The 20,218-nt window shown below is 46.2% G+C and overlaps 1 protein-coding gene across 9 annotated transcripts in view; it reads right to left on the bottom strand.

Moving 5' to 3' along the window:
- Window positions 1-4,277: 4,277 nt before the first annotated feature.
- Window positions 4,278-20,218, bottom strand: part of SPOCD1 (SPOC domain containing 1) — a 33,756-nt gene continuing 17,815 nt past the window's right edge. For 8 of the 9 annotated variants that reach the window (XM_039511141.1, XM_039511147.1, XM_039511149.1 and 5 more), the window contains 9 exons: window positions 18,439-18,598; window positions 17,671-17,787; window positions 16,276-16,401; window positions 15,142-15,259; window positions 14,350-14,494; window positions 12,642-12,795; window positions 9,444-9,533; window positions 8,274-8,460; window positions 4,278-6,311 (listed from right to left, as the gene is read on the bottom strand). In XM_039511141.1, the coding sequence (XP_039367075.1) occupies window positions 5,284-6,311; window positions 8,274-8,460; window positions 9,444-9,533; window positions 12,642-12,795; window positions 14,350-14,494; window positions 15,142-15,259; window positions 16,276-16,401; window positions 17,671-17,787; window positions 18,439-18,598 (2,125 nt within the window). In that variant the 3' untranslated portion in view covers window positions 4,278-5,283. The remainder of the gene's footprint in view (window positions 6,312-8,273; window positions 8,461-9,443; window positions 9,534-12,641; window positions 12,796-14,349; window positions 14,495-15,141; window positions 15,260-16,275; window positions 16,402-17,670; window positions 17,788-18,438; window positions 18,599-20,218) is intronic. The other variant, XM_039511148.1, reaches the window with a different exon arrangement.

The raw sequence follows: 20,218 nt of genomic DNA, 5'->3' as shown, positions 1-20,218 counted from the left end.
GGTCCCCTGTCTCTGGTGCCAGGCGCTGGAGACGCACTGCTTGTCAGTGCAGGTGGCGATAGTACAGGGAGTGCACATTGGGAAAGGGGCAGCTGCCTGTTTCACCAGCACTGCAAATACTGTCCCACCCTTCAGACCAGGGGGAGAGAGACATCCCACCCAGATGGTCAGGTCATGGGATGGAACGCAGACACACTACGGCAGCGCCCAGCATGGTTACAACACAGCTCAGTCTTGCAGAGTCAAGGGGAACAAACTGCTCGCTGAATTGCACCAGAACTCTGCGAAGCGCAAGGCATGGCTAGAACTCAGTTCAGCTCCAGCTGCACTGCAAAGCGAATGGTGTTCCTGCTGCGGCCAGACTCTGCAATACCCTGGCTTTTTGGCCGTGTGGGACCCTGACAGCTAGGCTCTCTCCTTCCACGGGAGGGCAGCAAAGTGCTGCATTTTCAAAGGCTTGGTGACACCAAGGCAAAGCTGACCCCAGACCTACCAGCGACCCAAGCAGGGTGCCCTTTGTGATTGCCCCCGTCCCCCCTCTTCCTTCTCCTTCACCCTTGGGCCTTGCTTGTGCCACAATGCCTCTCCTTTCAGCAGAGAAGGGCTGGAGGTGGTTCTCGCCAGCAGCCACTGAAGCTGCTCTAGGCAGGGGATTAGATGAGGCTTAATCGCAGGCTGTTCCCCACCCACCACCCCAGATCCCCGTAGGGCAGCCAAGGCCCAGGGGTTTTTAACGTTACACACACAATTGCACTCCTCTTTTGCAAAGGCAATACTGCAATTGCATACGCCTGCTGGACAACTCCCACCAAAGGGCCAGTTACATGCATGATTTGTGCGCAGAAAAGCTCTTAGTTTGAAACATAACCAGAGGAACAGTTTGTGGGGTGGTCGTCAGAGCAGGGGCCTGGGGTTCAGGACTCCTGGGTTCTAATCCCTGCTCTGCCACAGACTCGTACTTTAGAACTGCCCCATAACACCACGACTCCTACTGAACTCGATGCTCCACAGCTCTGAAAATAGGGCCCACGGCTGGCTAAAAATGGGAAACCAAAGCTCCCTCACTTCCTCTTTCTGTAAATGAGCCTGGCAATCTCACCCACTCCATAAAATGCCTGGAGATTCTTGGGTGAAAGGCTCTATATAATAAATAGTGAGTGTTACTGTTCATGGAGTCTGATCTCTCTCCTGAGAGGCCCACTGCTCAGCCACAGAGCGATTCCCACCCTGTCTCTGACAGCAAGCCTGAGAGTCAGACTGTTTTGCTGCTCTCCCGTAGCCTTTGCTCTAGCAAGTAGGAGGTGGAGCAGGCAGGAATTGACACCAGACATTTGGGCTGAGAAACACTTACTGCTTAATCGGAGCATTTCCTGGTATCAGCAGGGCAGCCTGCTTTGTTTACTATCTCATGACACAGAGCTCAGTGCCATCTGGATACTGTACAAGGAAGTGAGATAAGTTTGTACGCAGGGAGGAGAGCAGAATTTCTCTAACGCATTCTAAAGCAGTTGGGAGTTCTCAGCAAAGATACCGCGTCCTTGCTGGCTCATTCCAAGTGGGAGTTCATTTTTAAGATGTCTACACACCACCTCTTTATGTAAGCAAGGAGCCTCTGCATCTCTTCTGGGTACAGCCTGGTTCTAAACTCAGCAGCAAAATCCTTAAAGTCAATTACAGGAAACATCTTGTAAACATATCCAAAGTCAACCTCTGTTGGAAAAAAAATAATGACTGATCAGTCCAGCTCTGCAAAGCTGCAAAATGAGAAAGGAAGAGCAGACAAATATTAGTGGGGGGCAGATGAGTTTTGAAGATCTGATGCAGAAAAAATAAAAATGTGACGAGGAAACGGGTAAGAGTACCAATGCATAACACACAGACACGCTGCGTGTGCCTTCAGGTCTAAGCGTGCAGGAGCAAGGAGACCGTGCTGTGCATGTGTGTACGTCTAGACATGGGACAAGGCTTTATTGTGGCTCTGCGGCCCCAGCCCAGGTTGGGAGAGTCAGGTAGTGTCACACCAGCCAAGTGGGAGCTGGAAGTGACATTTGGAGAGTTTTGCCGTGGATTTCAATGGGACTAGAATCTGATTCCCAATCTAGGAGAGGGCTAAGTAACAGAGACGTAAGGCAAGAGGAGGTTCTTAAAAGCACAGGGTCAAATTCTTTTTTCAGTTACACCAGTAGGTGTGGGGTAACACCAGTGACAACAATGGAATTACTTCAGATGTACACCATTATTAAGGCAGACTTTGTCCCACTGGAGTTACACCTGGGATGAACCAGCTTAAAAGGCCAAATCCTCCATGGGCATAAGCTGTCGTATCCCACGGTTACGCCAATTTACACAACAGAGGCTCTGGCCCCACGTAAGTAAAACGCAATGAAAACTTGATTTAAAAGCCGTAACACACACCAGCTTCATTTTAAAGAGCAATCGTCTAACCCCGTTAAATGGTATATTAGGGATGTCGTTCATTATCAAATGTATTAGACAACTGGGGATAGTTTGACTAGTTTTAATGATAGCAGTTAACGGCACATGCTTCCGCATTTCGGGACTGAACCGACCTTGCCAGGTTAGAAATCATACGGTACCCAGCTTGCGCCTCCCTTTGTAACTAATAGGGATTGGGAAAAGGGAGGGGATTTAAAACATGGGGAATGTATTTCTCTTTATTTGTCTCACTGAACTAGAAGAGTAAAAACAACCAGAGCCATTTCTTGTCAATTTCTCATTCACTACCACCATGCACTTATGTTTTGGTTGCCAACACTGCAGGGAAAGGTGGGCTCCCGAAAGACCCTTCAATTCCATGCATGCTCCAGTGCTTCAGGGAACTGTGGGGGGAATGCACGGGGCCCAGGGTGGAAGAGGGCCTGATTCAAAGCCTACTTAAGTCAATGAGAGTCTTTCCATTAACACAAGTGTGAATATGGGGCACTAATGCAACAGAAACAACAAAGCTAACCTGGACCCACTGCTGATTGTAGGTGCTTATGCCATCCCACTGGGGCAATTACTAACAGCTGAATTCCCAGCTCAGGCCCAGCCTTCACAGCAGAGCTTTCCATTGGGACCTGCTGCCTGCAACTAGCAGTTGTGATGTTCTGTTTACTGCTGTTGCTTGTTCTTTTGGGGTTTTTTTAATCTTAACAGCCGACCTTGATGTCATGGGCGATGATTCAGAAGCAAACAGAGAGAGGGAGCAGCAGTGACAAAGGCCTGGAGACATTATCAGTGGGGTTTAGGAAAGACTAAAAAAAGAACTGAGGAGCTTGGCTGCACAATGACTAAGGGGAGGGGTGATAACAGCCTACAAGTGTTTGAGAATCTGACCACCACAGGGCAAGAGGTTAGTTAATATGGAATGGAGGAGGATGACTGGAAAGAAAAAGGAGAATAAACTGAGGCTAAATACCAAGTCATGAATGGGAGTGAACCCTCCCTTCAGAGAAGCTAGTCCTGTCCCCCCAGACCATGGTCAGACCCCCAGCTGCCCTGTGGCTGGAACCTCGAGCCCCTTCATGGCCGAAGGAGCCCCAGCCCAGCTGCCCTGAGCTGCCAGGCCCCAGCCGCGCCGGCCATCCCAGCCCCTGGCTGCCAGCCTGACACTTGGGCCACCGGTCAGCCTGAGCCCTAGGCCATCGACTGGAGCTGAGCCCCTGCCGGCTTCAGGGGAGAGGGGGAGTGAGGGTGGGGCCTCGGGGCAGAGCCACGACCTGGGTTAGGGGAGACTTAGCCTCCCCTGGCCTATGCCACCTGCCCATGCTCCAAATCAAACAGTAAGTGTGTGTCGGGTACGGGAGAGCCGAGGTGGGTGAGGTAATATCTTTTATTGGACCAACTTCTGCGGGCGAAAGTGACAAGCTTTCACCCACCTTGTCTCTCTAATATACTGGGACCAATCTGACTACAACCACGCTGCAAAAAACCAATGTCGGGCATGAGGATAGCTGCAGAATACTGCTTTCTGACCCTGGATTAGGTACTAGCACCCCGCACTGAGATGCAAAGCTCTTTATTCTTCTGTCTAACCCTGGGCTTGATCTGTTTCTATTAGCACAGTTGTCTAAACAAAAATCTTTGTCTATATGGGACAATAAAACCATGCTAAAACAATGCTATCTGCAAACTGTGCTGGGAAAAGGCCATCTGTCAGAAATCCATCCTGACAACTGTTTTCAAACCTAGTTGTAACCAGCTCTGCTCCGAATTTGCCCAGAACCTCTCAATGACAGTGCTCTAAATCTCTTTTAAAACATAACTGCTAAAGAATCTTTATTTTTCTTACTCTGAACATTTTTAAACAGTGCAGGTTCCATAACATCAAAATAGAACAATCATGGTTACTACGATTCAGATTCCAAGTCACATGTGAATCCAGCCTATATTTGAACTCAAGTCTCCAGTGTTACTGTGCAGTGGTGGTTACTGGTCAAAGTAAAAAATACAATATTTTAAAAACATCGGTCATGGTATAGTGTAAAAGAACAGTGCCTACATCGTAGGTGCCTCTAACAACCAGCACCTATCTTCTGGATTCTTACATCCTGCATCAACCTTTTTTAAAAATACCATAAGTATTGTAAATAGACAAAACATTTTTTGCAATTGCTGGTGAAGGTAATGCCAGTAACACCTCAACAGCAGGTCCCTTTCTACCAGTGGGAGAAACTACTTATGCTCGGTATAATTGTAAAACAGTCATCTAAAAACCTTTAGTACACGGAAAAGCTCCAACCACCAACAGGACTGGGTGGAATAAAAAATTTAAAAAAACAAACCAAAAAAAACCCCAACTTAGTTCAGTGGCACATTATTTCTCAGTAAGCCTCAGATCTGCCCCCTCACACACACGCTTTTCTTAGTGCACAGTACTTCCTTGTCGCTCCCCCTCCCTTCAAGTGCACAGGGAAATGGCCAAAAATTCCTTTTCAATGGCCACAGAAAGCAGAGTGACCAGAAAACAGCTTACATGGAGTGATCGTAACACTTGCCCTACTTCTTCCGTTCGGATCAATATCTGGCCACTGATGTATTTAGAGCGCTGCTCATTATTCCATCTGTTCCCAGTGAAATAATTCTGTAAGCCTTCTTTCCGTACGGGCATGTTTCAACCTATCCACAACTCTCAAAAGTTTGGGGGTGGCCCTTTTAAATTCCAGAGGTTGATGCTTTTAAGATGAGTTGCAAACTCTTTATGTATATGCTGCTTTCATGTCAGGCGTACACAATTGTACAAATGGTTCTCTGTGGAGCTCCCTAGAGGACATGGTGTAATTAACAACCAGAAGGGGGATATACCGGTCCACAAAAGGGAGGAAGGGTCAACTGAGACTGGGGATACACACCACTTTCCTGCTGGACAGGTGGAGATGTGGATCCTCCAACAATCTGAGATTCCCCGGGCGTGGTTGCCTGTAGGATTGCAGAAAGATTTAACGAAGGAAGCGGGAAAAGAGTCTGGTTCTGAATCTGTGAATTCAACTGCACCAGTGCCTCCAGATGCTGGATCAGAGACAATGCTTCCCCCACAGCAATAGTTGGATTGGAGTCTCCAGCTGCAGCATGATTTTGGAGGTCAGATGTAGCAGAAGGTTCACTGGAAACAAGATGGGGCACAGATGGCACCTGAGAAACTCCACCAGAAGATGCAACTCCAGGATACTGAAGAATACCTAACATGTTGACATCGAGGGCAACATTGCCACCACATTCATGTGAGCATAAGGAGCATGAAGACAATGGTCCGTGATTCCAGTTCTGTGACGTGGCTGGCCCTGCATCAGCCTGAAACTCCGTATGTCCCCCAGTCATATTCTGCTGCCTTCCCAATGATTCCTGAGCCATGCTGGGCCCTCCCACCCAGGAGAAGTTGCTAAATGAATGGAAAGCACAATCCTGCATGGATAGGTTAGTTTCCTCCTTTCTGTTTTGGCAGTGTGAAGAAGATGCTGCATGGCATGTCCCGCCATTTATGACTTCACCCACTGCCGTACTGAGAGCAAACATATTATTATAGGGCTCCTGGCTGTGAAAAACCGCTGGAGGATACTCGTTCCTAGACAGCCACTTACCTGTGAATGCCCTGGAAGGTACCTGTTGAAATGGTTCAGCCAGTTTGCTGCTCCCAGAACTGTCCAGAGGAGGAGAAAAGCATTTGGTCACAAGGTTATTTTTAAAAGTCACTGTCTTTCTTTTTGTTTCCCTTAAGAGGCTGGGCCCTGTGCTACTTGTAGAGGGGTCGCCTGAGACTTTCTTTGGGAGAATCAGTCCCAGCAACAAGCAAGAGTGATTTGCATCAAGACCTATTAAAACAAACAAAAAAGATGGTGTTAAAGGAAGATTTTTCCACAATTTATGCTGGAATCTTCCAAACTTTGGCCCAAATCCTTAGGTACTGTCTCACTCTTTACTGAATACTTACTGAGGCAAAACTCTCACTGAGACAAATCCTAAATTTCTTCCTCCAATAGTCATTGGCCGCTGTCAGAAGACAAGATATAGGGCTAGATGGACCATTGGTCTGATCCAGTATGGCCGTTCTTCTGTTCTTATGGACGCTTTGCCTGAGTAAGTACTAAGTAAAAAAACCAATAAGGATCACAGGTTTTCTTGTAATTTTTTTAACCTCATGCACATTTTCTGCATTACACTGAGATTTAATTTTTATTCTTCATCCACAGTTCAGCAATTGCATTCAACTGTTAGAGCCAAATTTTAAAAGGGACGTTAACTTGGCCTCTGAAATTGTGCCTGCAATTTTGGGCAGGCTTGTTTTTACACATACGTTTTTCACACCAAAATCTCAGGCCTGCAAAAGAGTGGATTTGTGCATGCAGTGCTTCACTTACATGCGCAAACCAGGTAGTTCACAATCTGCAGTTGAGGAATGCAAATCCAAGTTTTTGCACACACACAATAACATGCATGTGCAAACACTGTTGTGCACAAAATTCCAGGCACAACTTTAGAGACTGCTGTAGAAAAATTTGCCTTTATTTTTTTGCCCATCTAGGTCAAAAGTAGAATTAAAAGAGTCTAAAATACATATTGCTTTCAAATTATGTATTTCTTTCTCAAACGAAACACTGACACTAATCACAAACTCACTTGAAATCAGTGGGTTCTGTTTGCAAATGTCAGTCTGACCGTTCTGTGATGGGTGGCTGACCACAGCTAAACACCAAGGCAATTTTACTAAGGATGACCTACAATTTTCAACCATCTTGGTTTGTAGCTGGGTAGCTGATTCTCCTGCCTTGTGTGATGGCTGAAAAAAGAACAGCCCATTTCAAATGGTCCAGGAGACATTAGAGTCTCTTGGTCTTGTCCTATCTTGATGGCAGAGTTCTGGACTGTCCCAGATTAGGAACACCAAGGTAACACAATTTATAATTAAAACTATCTGCTTCTCCGTGATGACTGAGTTCCCACTTGTCAGAGAGGTGAGACAGATGCCAGGTCAATCACCGGTGGATTGCGCTGCATCTCAGAGGTGATTCTGTCAATGATTACTGGGAAATGTCATCAGTTTCCAGCCTGGGTTCAAGTGTGCACTGACTGTGAGTACCTGATATGGAGATTACATGCTGTTACATCATGTGACGGGAGGTAGGACAGGGATTAGCTGCAGCTCTGACAAATGGCATTTCACATGAGGAGTAGCTGTGTGGGAACACACTGTTATGTGACAAGGGGTTACATGAGTTTACATCCTGATGTGCTGCAGGCAAGCACCAGGCATTTCGTTAGCCATATGTGGCAGTTACCTCAGGTCACGTGACACAAAGCTGGGCAGGGAAAGAAAAGGTCACAGGAATTAGGACAATGTGGGATTACTGGGCTCGATTTGCCTTTCATTTACTCTCATTTTATATTGCTGTCAATCCATTTACCTCAAAGGAGTTACTCCCGATTGACACTGGCACGAGGAGAATCAGATCCACTGGCTCTCTGTCGTTTCTTCTGTGGCAACACAGGGCTATAGATGTCCATGCATCACAAGATGCAACTACCCATATTTTAAGTGCCTTTTTCTATAGCAAAGGACATGCGAGTGCCCAACCCTACTTTTCAAATCTGCCTTTCACTGAGAAATAAATAGAGCCCCTTGCTTTCTGACACCCTGTAAAGCTGTGGATTATATTATACTGAATTATTTATAGCACTGGAACCTGTGATCCTCAGTCTGAAAGCAGCAAGTTATTTCACTGAGCCTCTCTGCGGCACACACCAGAAAGGGAAGCCAGCTTGTTTCAAATCCATACCTGGGCCACCAAGTGGATGGAATTTGGCAGGTATTGGCTGGAAGGCTGGCAGCGGTACCATGAACATTTCCATCTGGTTGCTGTCCACAATGCCATATCTCTGTTTGTTGTTCAAATACGAGTACAGCATGTTGTAAGTGCTGAAGCCTTTGGTCATGGCAGGGCAGAATCGTATCATGCTCATCTCCTAAACAAACACAGGGAGAAGGAGACTGCGTGGATTGCCTGAAAACACAATGCGGCTAACACTGTTCATCTAGCAGTAAAGAAGTACTACAAAAAAACGACTGAAAAACGCAAGGCATCTAGAAACTTGTTTGCATGTTGGAAGGGCTCAAGCTTAATCCCATTTGCGGGAGCGCTGCCGTTCCTTGTGTGCTTCACTCACTGCATTTTGGCAAGGTGAAGAGTGTTCACCTCACACACAACCTACAAACCACACTTTGGTGCACATAAACAATCTGGCGGACTCTACATTCTGTGTGGTGATGACAAGAGTATGAACAAATTCAGGAGAGAGACCGACCAGCACAGACCGAGATCTTGTCTACAATATGGTGGTAAAGACAATTTTTACCTGCAGATGGTACGTCCCTGAACTGTGTCAAGTCAGCTCACCCCATTGGGCCTGATCCAGAGCTCAGTGAAGTCAGTGGAAAGACTTCCAATCACTTCAGTGGACTTTGGAATAAGCCTTTAGGAGTCTTCCATCCATGTCACACATTTATGCACAGCCACAATCCTTGAACCCAGTGGTTGTTGCCAGTCTACTGAACCTCCCAGGACTAGGGCCTAAATTCTATTAACTTTCACTTGCCACTTAAAAGGACAGAATGTCTTTTGTTTCAGTTGATCCAAAATATCATTCTATGCAACCATTAAAATTGTCCCTGATGGTATTGTAACTATGTGGGAAAGTGCAAGCCTTTGCAGGCATGCTTTCAAACATGTAAAGGTGACAGCCATTTTCGGTGCATGAATGCAGGCTGCTTCTGGTGTCCAGCAGCTGAGTTATCCTGTGATGAAATATTTAAGGGTTATTATTATATAGCTCAGTTCGTCTGACATCTTAGACCACAGGCTGAAGGAACTAGGATATGCTTAAAAGTCATCTTAGTACGTGACAAATCATCCTCAGCACTTGAAAACAAGAACCTTTTGAAAGGATACCTTGGCTTCAGCTGGCCATATGCTCTCTAAATAATCCCAGACATCCTCCGGGAGAATACAGCCCCTTGACTGAATCAGCTCCGGTAACGCCTATACACACCAGAAGGACAAAAATATAGGTTAACCACCTTTTCATAACTGTTGTTCTTTGAGATGTGTTGCTCATGTCCACTCCATTCTAGGTGTGTGCATGCCCACATGCAGGCGTCAGAGACTTTGCCTTAGTGGTACCCATAGGGTCGGCTCTGGCGCCATCTGAGTGCCATGCTTATGCGTCGGTATATCAGGCGCCACCAGCCCTGCACCCTCTCAGTTCCTTCTTGCCGGTAACTCCAACAGAGTGGTAGGAGGGTGGGTAATGGAATGGACATGAGCAACACATCTCGAAGAACAACCGTTACAAAAAGGTGGGTAACCATTTTTTCTTCTTTGGGTGCTTGCTCATGCCAATTCCATTCTAGGTGACTCACAAGCACTATCCCTGGAGGTAGGCTCGGAGTTCACAGTCGTGCGGCTTGCAGCACTGCTCTGCCGAAGCCAGCATCATCTCGAGCGTGTTGGGTAAGTGCATAGTGAGCCAGGAACATGTGAATGGACGACCAGGTAGTGGTCTTGCAGATATCCTGAACTGGCACTTGCCCAGGCAGGCCATTGACAAGGCTTACGCTCTAGTTGAGTGAGCAGTGACAATCGCTGGCACCTTCGCCTGGTCATAGCAGAAATGGATGCAAGATTTGATGAAAGACAAAATTCCCAGGGCGGACACCAGACGACCTTTCATCCCATCTGCCACCACAACAAACAACTGCGTCGACTTGCGAAATGGCTTGGTCCTCTTGATGTAGAAGGCTAGCGCTCTCCTGACATCCAAGGACCTATGCAACCTATGTTCCTCCTCAGACTTATGAGGTTTTGGACAGAAGACTACCAAGAAGATGTCCTGGCTCATGTGAAACTGGGAAACCACCTGGGGCAGGAAAGCCAGGTGTGGCCGCAGCTGGACCTTGTCCTTGAAGAATGGGGTATATGGCAGTTCCAAGGTGAGCACCCTAATCTCGGAAACCCTCCATGCAGAAGTTATTGCCACCAGGAACGATAACGTCCAGGAGAGAAGAAGAGAGCAGGACGCAAGGGCTCGGAGGAAGCTTGCATGAGCCGCGTGAGCACCAGGTTAAGGTCCCATGGAGGGACAGGATCCCAGGCTTGAGGATAGAGTCATTCCAGAACCTTCAGGAACTGGCCTGTCATGCCATGTGCGAAGACCGATCAGCCCTGGAACGGAGGGTGAAAGGCTGATACAGCGGCCAAGTGGACCTTAATAGATGAGAGGAACAGCCCCTGAAGTTTACGATGCAAGAGGTAGTCCAGGATCAGCTGCAGCGAGGCCTGCACAGGCCTAACCCCTTGGGCCAAAGCCTCACACGTAAAACATTTCCATTTGGCCAGATAGCTGGCCCTAGTGAAGGGCTTCCTGCTTCCCAGCAGGACCTGCTGGATTCGGGCCGAGCACTCCTGCTCCTCAGAACTCAGACACGGAGCAACCAAGCTGTCAGGTGACGCACTGCCAGGTTCAGGTGCAAGAGCCTGCTGTGATTCTGCGCCAGTGGGGCAGCGGCATCGGGGCCAACACATGCAGGAGCATGCTGAACCAATGCTGGCAAGGCCAAGCCGGGCTGATGAGTATGACCTTCGCCCTATGCTGCCTGATCTTCTTGAGGACCCTGTGGAGCAATGGGCACCAGCAGGAAAGCGTACATCAGAGTCTCCGTCCATGGAAGCACAAAGGCGTCCAACAGGGAGTCCCTGTCGAGCCCCCGGAACATGTAGAACTGGTGGCATTTCCTGTTCTGGCGAGTGACGAACAGGTCCACCTGGAGAGATCCCCACTTCTGGAAGATAATGTCCACCACTTTGGGGTGGAGAGACCATTCATGGCGAGATGAGAAGGTTCTGCTGCTGACCACTTGCGAAGCAAGGGAGAGAGGCCCTCCAACTGACCACCACGGATGGTAAGAAGGAATTGAGAGGGCACAGAGACGGCAGCGCCTGATATACCAATGCATGGGCGCAGCACTCAGGGGAGCGCCACAGCCAACCGTACGGGTACCGCTAAGGCAAAAGTCTCCGACAACTATGCACGGGGGCGGCCACACACCTAGAATGGAACTGACAGGAGCAAGCACTCGAAGAAGAATTATTATTTATTTGATATTCTGCAGATTTACTCAAAACCTACTCAAGCAATCCCCTACTGAGATCATTATTTGTTAGTAGTCATCTTTTTCACATTTATAAAGGCCACCACCCTAGTATCTGGGCACACTTTGCATGGTTTAGATCAGAAACAAATAACGGAAAGTGAACCCTTTTAACCCAAATTGTGCTTTCTGAGATTCCTTTTAATCTCAGAAAAATATAAGGAACAGTCCTGAACTGGCGCTCTGAGCAATGGACTAGATGCTATAACTGGTGGTCTCCACTTTTAATTCCGATGATTCTGCCATTCTACAGCAGTTCCTGCTTGTACATGTGAAAACTCAGTTCAAAGTCCATAGTCTCATATCCATGGGAGTTCAACTGGAGTTGAGCATAAAAACCCTCAAATCATTGCAAATCCTCCAGGCACCTAGCTAATCCTATGACATCTCAGAAATGTTTCCCCTTTCCTGTTGTCCCAACCACAGGCCAAATGCTGAGGTCCTTACTAATCAGTTCTTACTTAGGCAAATTCCCTTTGGTTTCAGTGAGAGTTTGCATGAGGAACAAATGAGTAATAACTGCATAAGGGCCACACGACTTGGGTCGATAGCAGGGGTTCTCAAACTGGGGGTTGGGACCCTCAGGGGGTCATGAGGTTATTACATGGGGGAGGTCACGAGCTGTCAGCCTCCACCCCCAACCCTGCTTCGACTCCAGCATTTATAATGGTGTTAAATATATTAAAAAGTGTTTTTAATTTATACTGGGGGGGGCGGTGTCGCACTCAGAGGCTTGCTATTTGAAAGGGTTCACCAGTACAGAAGTTTGAGAATCACTGGTCTATAGTGTGAAAACACATGATATAACCTGATGTAAGAATCTGAGCTTTGATGCCTTGTCTGAGGAACGCTACATGAAACGTGTGGTGTTTTATTAAATAATCAGTCTTGTTGACATAGATAATCCCTCCTGTTATGTATAAGAAAATAAGGGTCATACTTGAATGAGGCAAGTGCCGTAGCCTGAAACAGGATACGCTTTTGCCGCAAACTGTTTAATGCTGAACATCTGAATGAATCCTTCCCACAGCACAGTGTCTTTGACTTGCTTCTGTAGCCTTGGACTCTTCTTGAGGACACCAATTGAGACAGGCCTAAAACAGAATAAGTTTGTGTGTATTATATAGTGGAGTCATTCCTGTAGGTCTGGATATTCCATATGCTTTAACTGTGCTATTCTTTTATTTCCTGAGTAACTCCACCTCTTTTCCTGCACATTTTGCCCTTTAAAGGAGGGGAAAGGAGACTGCCACCTGGTCTGATTTGTTACCTCTGTTGTACCTTGTAACATGTAAGTTGGGGGTACAGAACATGCATATCTCCTCCCTGTATAAGAGATTGACAATGGTTCCTGCTCCAGCCCATCTCCTTTTAGAAGGGGCCACAAATGAAAACCCAAAGGGCAGGACTTGGGGATATGAATTCCATTTTCCAGACCTCTCTCTCTCCTCCACCCCTTTCCATCACCACATGATCCAAAACGGTCATGTAGGGGCATAACATTTGCTGTACTAGATCAGACAACTGGTCCATCTAGTCCAGGGGTCGGCAACCTTTCAGAAGTGCTGTGCCGAATCTTCATTTATTCACTCTGATTTAAGGTTTCACGTGCCAGTAATCCATTTTAACGTTTTTAGAAGGTCTCTTTCTATAAGTCTATAATATATAACTAAACTATTGTTGGATGTAAAGTAAATAAGGTTTTTAAAATGTTTAAGAAGCTTCATTTAAAATTAAATTAAAATGCAGAGCCCCCTGGACTGGTGGCCAGGACCCGGGCAGCGTGAGTGCCACTGAAAATCAGCTCAAGTGCCGCCTTCGGCACCCGTGCCATAGGTTGCCTGCCCCTGATCTAGTCCAACATCCTGCTTCTGGCACAGATCAATACCTGGGGCTTCAAAGTAAGATAAACCCCACCTGTAGTATGTTATCTCTCTCTGGCACCTCCCTGGGGTGAGGCTGGGCACCAGTCTTGTCTCAGAGCTCCCTTCCTGGACTACAGTTTTGCTGTGGGTTTGTCCTGAGGTCTGGAGCACAGCCCCCAAGCTGTGCTGCTCAGGGCATCTGCCCTGTTATTGGGGGCTTGTGGGGGGGGGGGGATTTACGGTAGCCCAAACGAAAAAGGCAGTAAACTTCCACAGCCCACAAGAGAGTCCAGGGCCTTCAGGAAGCAAAAGGGAGAGGGGAGGAGAAGGGGGAAAAGAGAGAAGAACCAGCCTGTCTCCCTTCTGAGAGGGCCTGGGCACCCACGGCTCTCAAACAGGTTCCTCAGTCAGTAACCCTAGCTGAACTCGGAGTTCCAGCCCTATTCCTTCAAAATGAACTGCCACACTGAGCTGGGATCCTCCCATTTAAGAAACCATCCATCCACTGGCTTGACAAGTCACCTAGTTGGGTCTGATTATGCCCAGAGGAGCTCTTTACCCTCTTCGTGACTGAGGTGGGGATCGGTCCACCAAATCACCCCACTCCTCTAATGCAACTCGCCAGCTTATGCCAAGGAGCTTTGGTTTCGACTCCTCTTATACTGCAGAATTACAGAAGTTCTCAGCCCTTTTTAAAATCCATGTATGGATAGTGGAGAATATACAGGCCAGATGTTAAAACAAAAAGCACAATAGTAAGATAAAATACATTCGCACAAAGACCTGTCTTTCTCCAAATGTTTTCTCTCTTTGTCTGAATAGACACCGGTTGAATGTAATCTTCTGGAGCTGTCTTCTGCCTTCTTCTTTGAGGTTAGTTTGCTCTGCAGTGGGTTAAAACCTCTCTCACCATCAGGAGCCATCCTTCCTGTGAAGTCAGATAAAACAAAGATGTTTCTGTACGTTCTGATCACAAGAGAAAGAACAGTGCTCTATTGCAAGGTAGATTTCCATTTCAATGTGAATGTTTGAAATATAAACACAGAAATAATCTCGGAATTGACACTTTCTACTGCGTTATGGCCAAAGATAACATTTGCCCAGGCTGCCAGCAAGTGTAAGGTCCTCGCTATACTGCCCTGGTTGTTTACACACCATAAACTCATCCATGCTGCCTAGATCTGGCTTGAAAAGAGCTGGCACTAGCAATGAGGAATAAAGCTCTTTCCTTGGCCTCCAGCCCAAGAGTGAGTCCTGCTGACTTCTCTCAAGCTCTCCTCGCTTTCTTTGCCTGTGTAGATCAACATTTTTATAGTTCAATTTAGGGATCATGAGGGTGACAGACTAATAACACTAGCTTGAACCAGGCATCATCTGAGGTTGGTAACGTACAAACCACCGATACACCTCATTCCTCAACAAGAAACATCCCTTGCTAATTCGGTCCTGGGCCTCTTGAACAATTCTATCCAGTTGCGTGATGGATTTGTGACATGGAGAAAGGTTACGCAGGATAGAATTTGAACTCATATTTCTAATGCTAACCAACCAAATCCCTTCTCCCAGCTTACTTACCTGTACAGATAAGGCAGTCTAGGTCCAGTAAGTGACTCCTGTGCTGGTCGGTGGTGTCTCTTTTGGACTCTGCAGCAGGCTGGGAAATAGGTTTCTTGTCCATACATAGTGCTGATCCCTAAATGGAATGTACGATAGTCACTAGCATACACATGTTGACCTTCATTCACCCAGAGCCTATGCTCCCCTAACAGCCTTATAGGAAGTGGTGGCTGAGTATCTATTCACACCCTCCTCATTCACCTGCTGGTGTCACCCACGCTCTCCAGAAGAAAGACATGGGGGAGTTCCCACTCTCCCCCAGGGAAATGCTGTTTTCCAGATTCCCATCTTTCAAAGAGGCCTATGGCCATCAAACAGTAATCGGGGATGGCTCCCCGTTCTGTTAGTAGTAAACCATCCGTTAACCGTTACCTCTTGCTGAAGTGATGGAGACACAGTGTCAACACACAACATCCATCCCCTTTATAAGAAACCAGAACAGCACAAGACACTTGTAAAAAAGAGCCTCTGATCTAATCTGGCTCACAGATCTACTGAAACCCTCTAGAAAAGCCAAACTTTGGGATGAATACTTACCCTTATACTTAATTCTTATGCTAATGAAGGACTGGTATCAAGGACCCTTCTTTTTGTTCTGTGTTTGTACAGAGCCTAGCACAATGGGGTCCTGGTTCATGACTAAGGCTCCTAGGCACTACAATCATCATAATAATACTGGACCAGAACCCATCATAGTGCAGAAAAGCAGTATTCAGATTTCCTTATCTCAGCAATGACCTGAAGGCCCCCCGTATTCTACTCCAGAGCTTCTCTTGACCCCTCTCCAGAGACTGCTGTACATTTTCAGCAAGCAAATATCCACTATGGCCTAGAACAAAATCATCAAACTTGTTTTCAGTGTGACTTTATCAAGATTTGAACTAAACACTGCAGAGATGGAAGGCACTGCATTAATCCACTACACCAGCTGGCCCACTACTCCCATCAACCCACTGCTCAGAAACACATCTGCACTAAGATTCAGACACCAGCTGATTTTAAGCACCTACATATTTCCCTTGAATCTTTCCTCATTCCTTCACATAAAAGACCCTTGTTGAGTCTGCCGTGTCAAACATGGACACTACTCACATATAGGTCTTCCAAAGTAAAGTCCTCATCCACCTCCCTGTGTATCTCTATTTCTCCTTTGTGGGTCAGTTTTGTGGGGCAACACCTTGGTGGTTCTCGCTGCTGTTTCTCTATCACCTCCAGCACCTGGAAGAATCACACTGTAGTACACAGAGATCCAAGTAGACATCTCTTGGACAAGGACTCACTCAAGAAAACAAATGTCATAAGGAATCAACATAGGCAAAAGCCAAATGAGGGAGAGAGGGAGGGATAGCTCAGTGGTTTGAGCATTGGCCTGCTAAACCCAGGGTTGTGAGTTCAATCCTTGAAGCGGCCACTTTGGAATCTAGGGCAAAAGTCAGAACTTGGTCCTGCTAGTGAAGGCAGGGGACTGGACTCAATGACCTTTCAGGGTCCCTTCCAGCTCTATGAGAGATATATATATGGAGATAGGTGTATATGTAAATACAAACTGGATTTAAAGAGAAGGGGTTTTAAAGGTAAAGTCTTTCTCTTAGTGAAACAGCAAGGAATTCTAGCTATCTACAAGATAAATACAGAAACAGTACATGCCTCCCCCAATAACATGCATCAAACCTGACTTGGAGACCATCCCAAGGCTGAGCAGGAAATTCAGTATCCATGGACAGTTCAGTTCTTGGCTTCCATGCAGAGACTGGCCAACAAAGCTGCTATTTAGTATCAGTAATGATGCTAGCTAGTTTTTGTGATGTGGTCCCCTACCCATTAGGAACAGGACAGAGACCATCAGATTCATCTCCTACAGGCAACCAAGCAGCTGTCTGATTTAACAACTTTCAGTCAATACCAGCCTGAGCTGCATTTGAATAGTGACATAGAGGCAAAAAGCTCTGGTTCCCATTGCCTATCCCCTGGGCCATCCCATTCTCAATACATTCATCCATCTAATCTGTATCAGGAAATGCAAAAACGTGACACTGTTACGTACGCTTCCTCTATTAAGAGGGGAAAATCACTGCTTTGTAAACATAAGCCCCACAGTGTCATAGAAAGAGGGAGGCAAGGAAGCCAATTATCTCTCCTTCCCGTTGTATTGGTAAGGAGAGTGTTGCACGCTTTTCCAAGTTTTGTTTTATAAAAGTTTTAGAAGACTCCAAAATATAAACCAATCAGGAAGAGGAAAAGCACAGGTGCAATTAAAGCACCAAGCCTGTTAGCCAATCCTTCTCCCCATTTTTTAAAAATCTAAATCATACTCAGACCCCTTAAGCAATAAAAGGGGCCATTTTCATACTGTAATTACTTTGGTTTAGATCACCTCTGTATCTTCAACACAAGAACAACGTCCAGCAAAAGCATCACAAAGAGGCCTTGGGGAAAGGGGGATGACACTGTGTTTCTCCCTCTCTGAGCTGCACTGGGATGACTTACATGTTTGCTCTCCTTAGCTCTCCATTCTGCCAACTCCTTTGGTGCCAGCTCCAGGGAATTCATTTGAACAAGACACTGAGGGGAAACCTCTCCGAGAACCACCTGGTGGAAGAGGACCTGAAAGAACAAAAGAAGGATAAGCAGCCCTTGGAAGAACAATGACCACAAAGGACATGCACAGCCAGTCTGTTTCCAAAGCTCTCTCTCTTTCCTTCTCCCACTAAATGTATATTTCAAAGACTTTATCACAGTATCAGACAATTAATGTTAACTCTCAGCAGGTCTGGACTGGATTGCTTGTGCCATGCCTGGAGAGCCTAGGTTTTGCAACAACATTTACATAGGAATTTGCACTCCTCCATCCATCCATCCATCAGGTTCACAGGCCAGATATCTGTACCAATGCAGGCCTGATGTTACGTGCTACAAAGAAGATAAAGATACTCAGGTGTTTGGTGCTGACCAATTGTCTCTACACACTTACAAAGGATGACAGCTGATGGAAGGTAGGCATGGCAAGTGCCACCAGGAATGAAAGATTAAGCAGCATCTTAGAACCCTGGATAAGACCCCAAATGATCACGTCTGGCCAAAGAAGGGGATGCCTGGATGTGCACTTGCATAGTCTTCCTCCATCAGTGAACAGAATGAGACTGTAATGTTGGACAGTCTCTTTCTAGGCTGGTGCTCTAGATAGCCACAAGTTTAAACACATGCCCTCTTACCAAGGTAATGGAGAAAGTTAGGTCAATTTTCTCAGTCTCTTACCTTATTTTTCGGAGATTTCAGGTTAAAGAGGAGAGTGCGGTACTTGTTTTTGTATCGTTGGTCAACGCAAAGAAAGAGGTTGAATATTTCCTTCTCCACATTGTTTGCTAATCTCAATATCGTATCTTCATGGACATCCAGATCAGGAGTCTCCTCCAACCTGGAACACAGCAAGCAAGAACCACAGATGGATGTGTCAGATCTGCCTGCTACACGGGAGCCAATTTATAAATGTACAAACTCTTTTCAATTAAAATCCCAAATAAATGAGCTAGAGAATCCTCCACCAAACAGGAAGCAGTCAGAAACTGGGGTCTTTTAGAAACGTAACCTTCCCAGGATCTCAAAGAGAAACCATTGTATTGTGAAATGGCTTGTTCCAACTGTGCTGCTATGTCAGAAAGCCTGTAGCATGTCTTATTTATGCTCACATCACCTTCAGAGAGGTTGCCAGAAGGCACAGAGATGTGCTCCAGCCCACATCCTAAGGGAATGCTTCCCTGTCCCCATACAGTAAATTGCATTTAAACTTGGGGCCCCCTCCTAACTTCTGTACACTTATCTGAGCTTCTCACTTCTTCAAATACACTGTTATAACTTGAATTCCAGCATGGCGGCATTTAACTCATTCTAACCAAAGAACAGGCTGGTAAAAAGTCAAGCTGCCCCTACACAGCTCTGCAACTCTCCTGTGCAGCATCCCTGCTATTCTCCTCTGGCTGGCATATACCTGTCAAAACAACGAGGAGTCCTTGGGGCACCTCAGAGACTAACAAATTTACTTGGGCAAAAGCTTTTGTGGGCTAGATGTTAATTGATTTATCTTGTTAGACTGACCTCACACTTGGTAAAGCAACCCCCGTCCTTTCATGTATTTATACCTGCTCCTGTATTTTTCACTTTATGCATCTAATGAAGTGAGTTCTAGCCCACAAAAGCTTATGCCCAAATAAATCAATTAGTCTCTAAGGTGCCACAAGGACTCCTCGTTGTTTTTCCTGATACAGACTAACACGGCTACCACTCTGAAACCTGTCACCATATACCTGTCACTCTGCCAGTGTGCCCCTGCTTTAATATCAGCAGTACTGCCTGCTATTCCAGACCTAGAATTCTTGGGTCTCAGACAAAGCCTGCTAAACTCAATGGGAGACTTTCCATTGACTTTGGACCAGACCGCTTAACAAAGGCTACGAATCATGTGATATTTTTGTAAAGTGGAAAAATACGGACTGAGGGCCTGAGTCTCCACTGCCTTCACCTTATATAGGCCTTTACATCTAGGCAAAGTGAGTGCAAGTGACTACGCAAGACAGTGGAGAATCAGGCCCTAGGATGAAACCCACCAATTTCATTTCCACTTCTGACCTAATAAGGATTTGAAGCTGGCTCTCCAGTTGCTGAAATGTACTGAATTAACCTCACCACCCTAATCCAATTTTCTGTGTACTAGCAAAACCTTCTTACATGATTACCTAATAAAAGGGCTAAGCCTGCCAAATGAATTAAACATGAACAGTAGCAAAGAGTGAGATAACAAATGGAGCAATCTATTGCAATAAAATAATTCTGGTATGCAAATGAGTGTCAATATCATACATGACATGGAATGTTCTAGGTAAACAATAAAAGTTGAAACCTCTTAAAGGGCCACATTTTTAAAAAACAGCTCCCTTGCTCCTAAAATCAGCAAGGACTGATTATGCTATAGAATTAGCACGTTCACCATAAGTGATAGGAGGATTTTCACATCACTCAACAGCCGCCCCTCTCATTGATT

Source organism: Mauremys reevesii, linkage group 23 (assembly GCF_016161935.1).
Source record: "Mauremys reevesii isolate NIE-2019 linkage group 23, ASM1616193v1, whole genome shotgun sequence".
In the NCBI taxonomy this organism is placed as follows: domain Eukaryota; kingdom Metazoa; phylum Chordata; order Testudines; family Geoemydidae; genus Mauremys; species Mauremys reevesii.
Note: the sequence above shows the minus strand (reverse complement) of the source record. Positions and strands in the feature narration are given on the sequence as shown.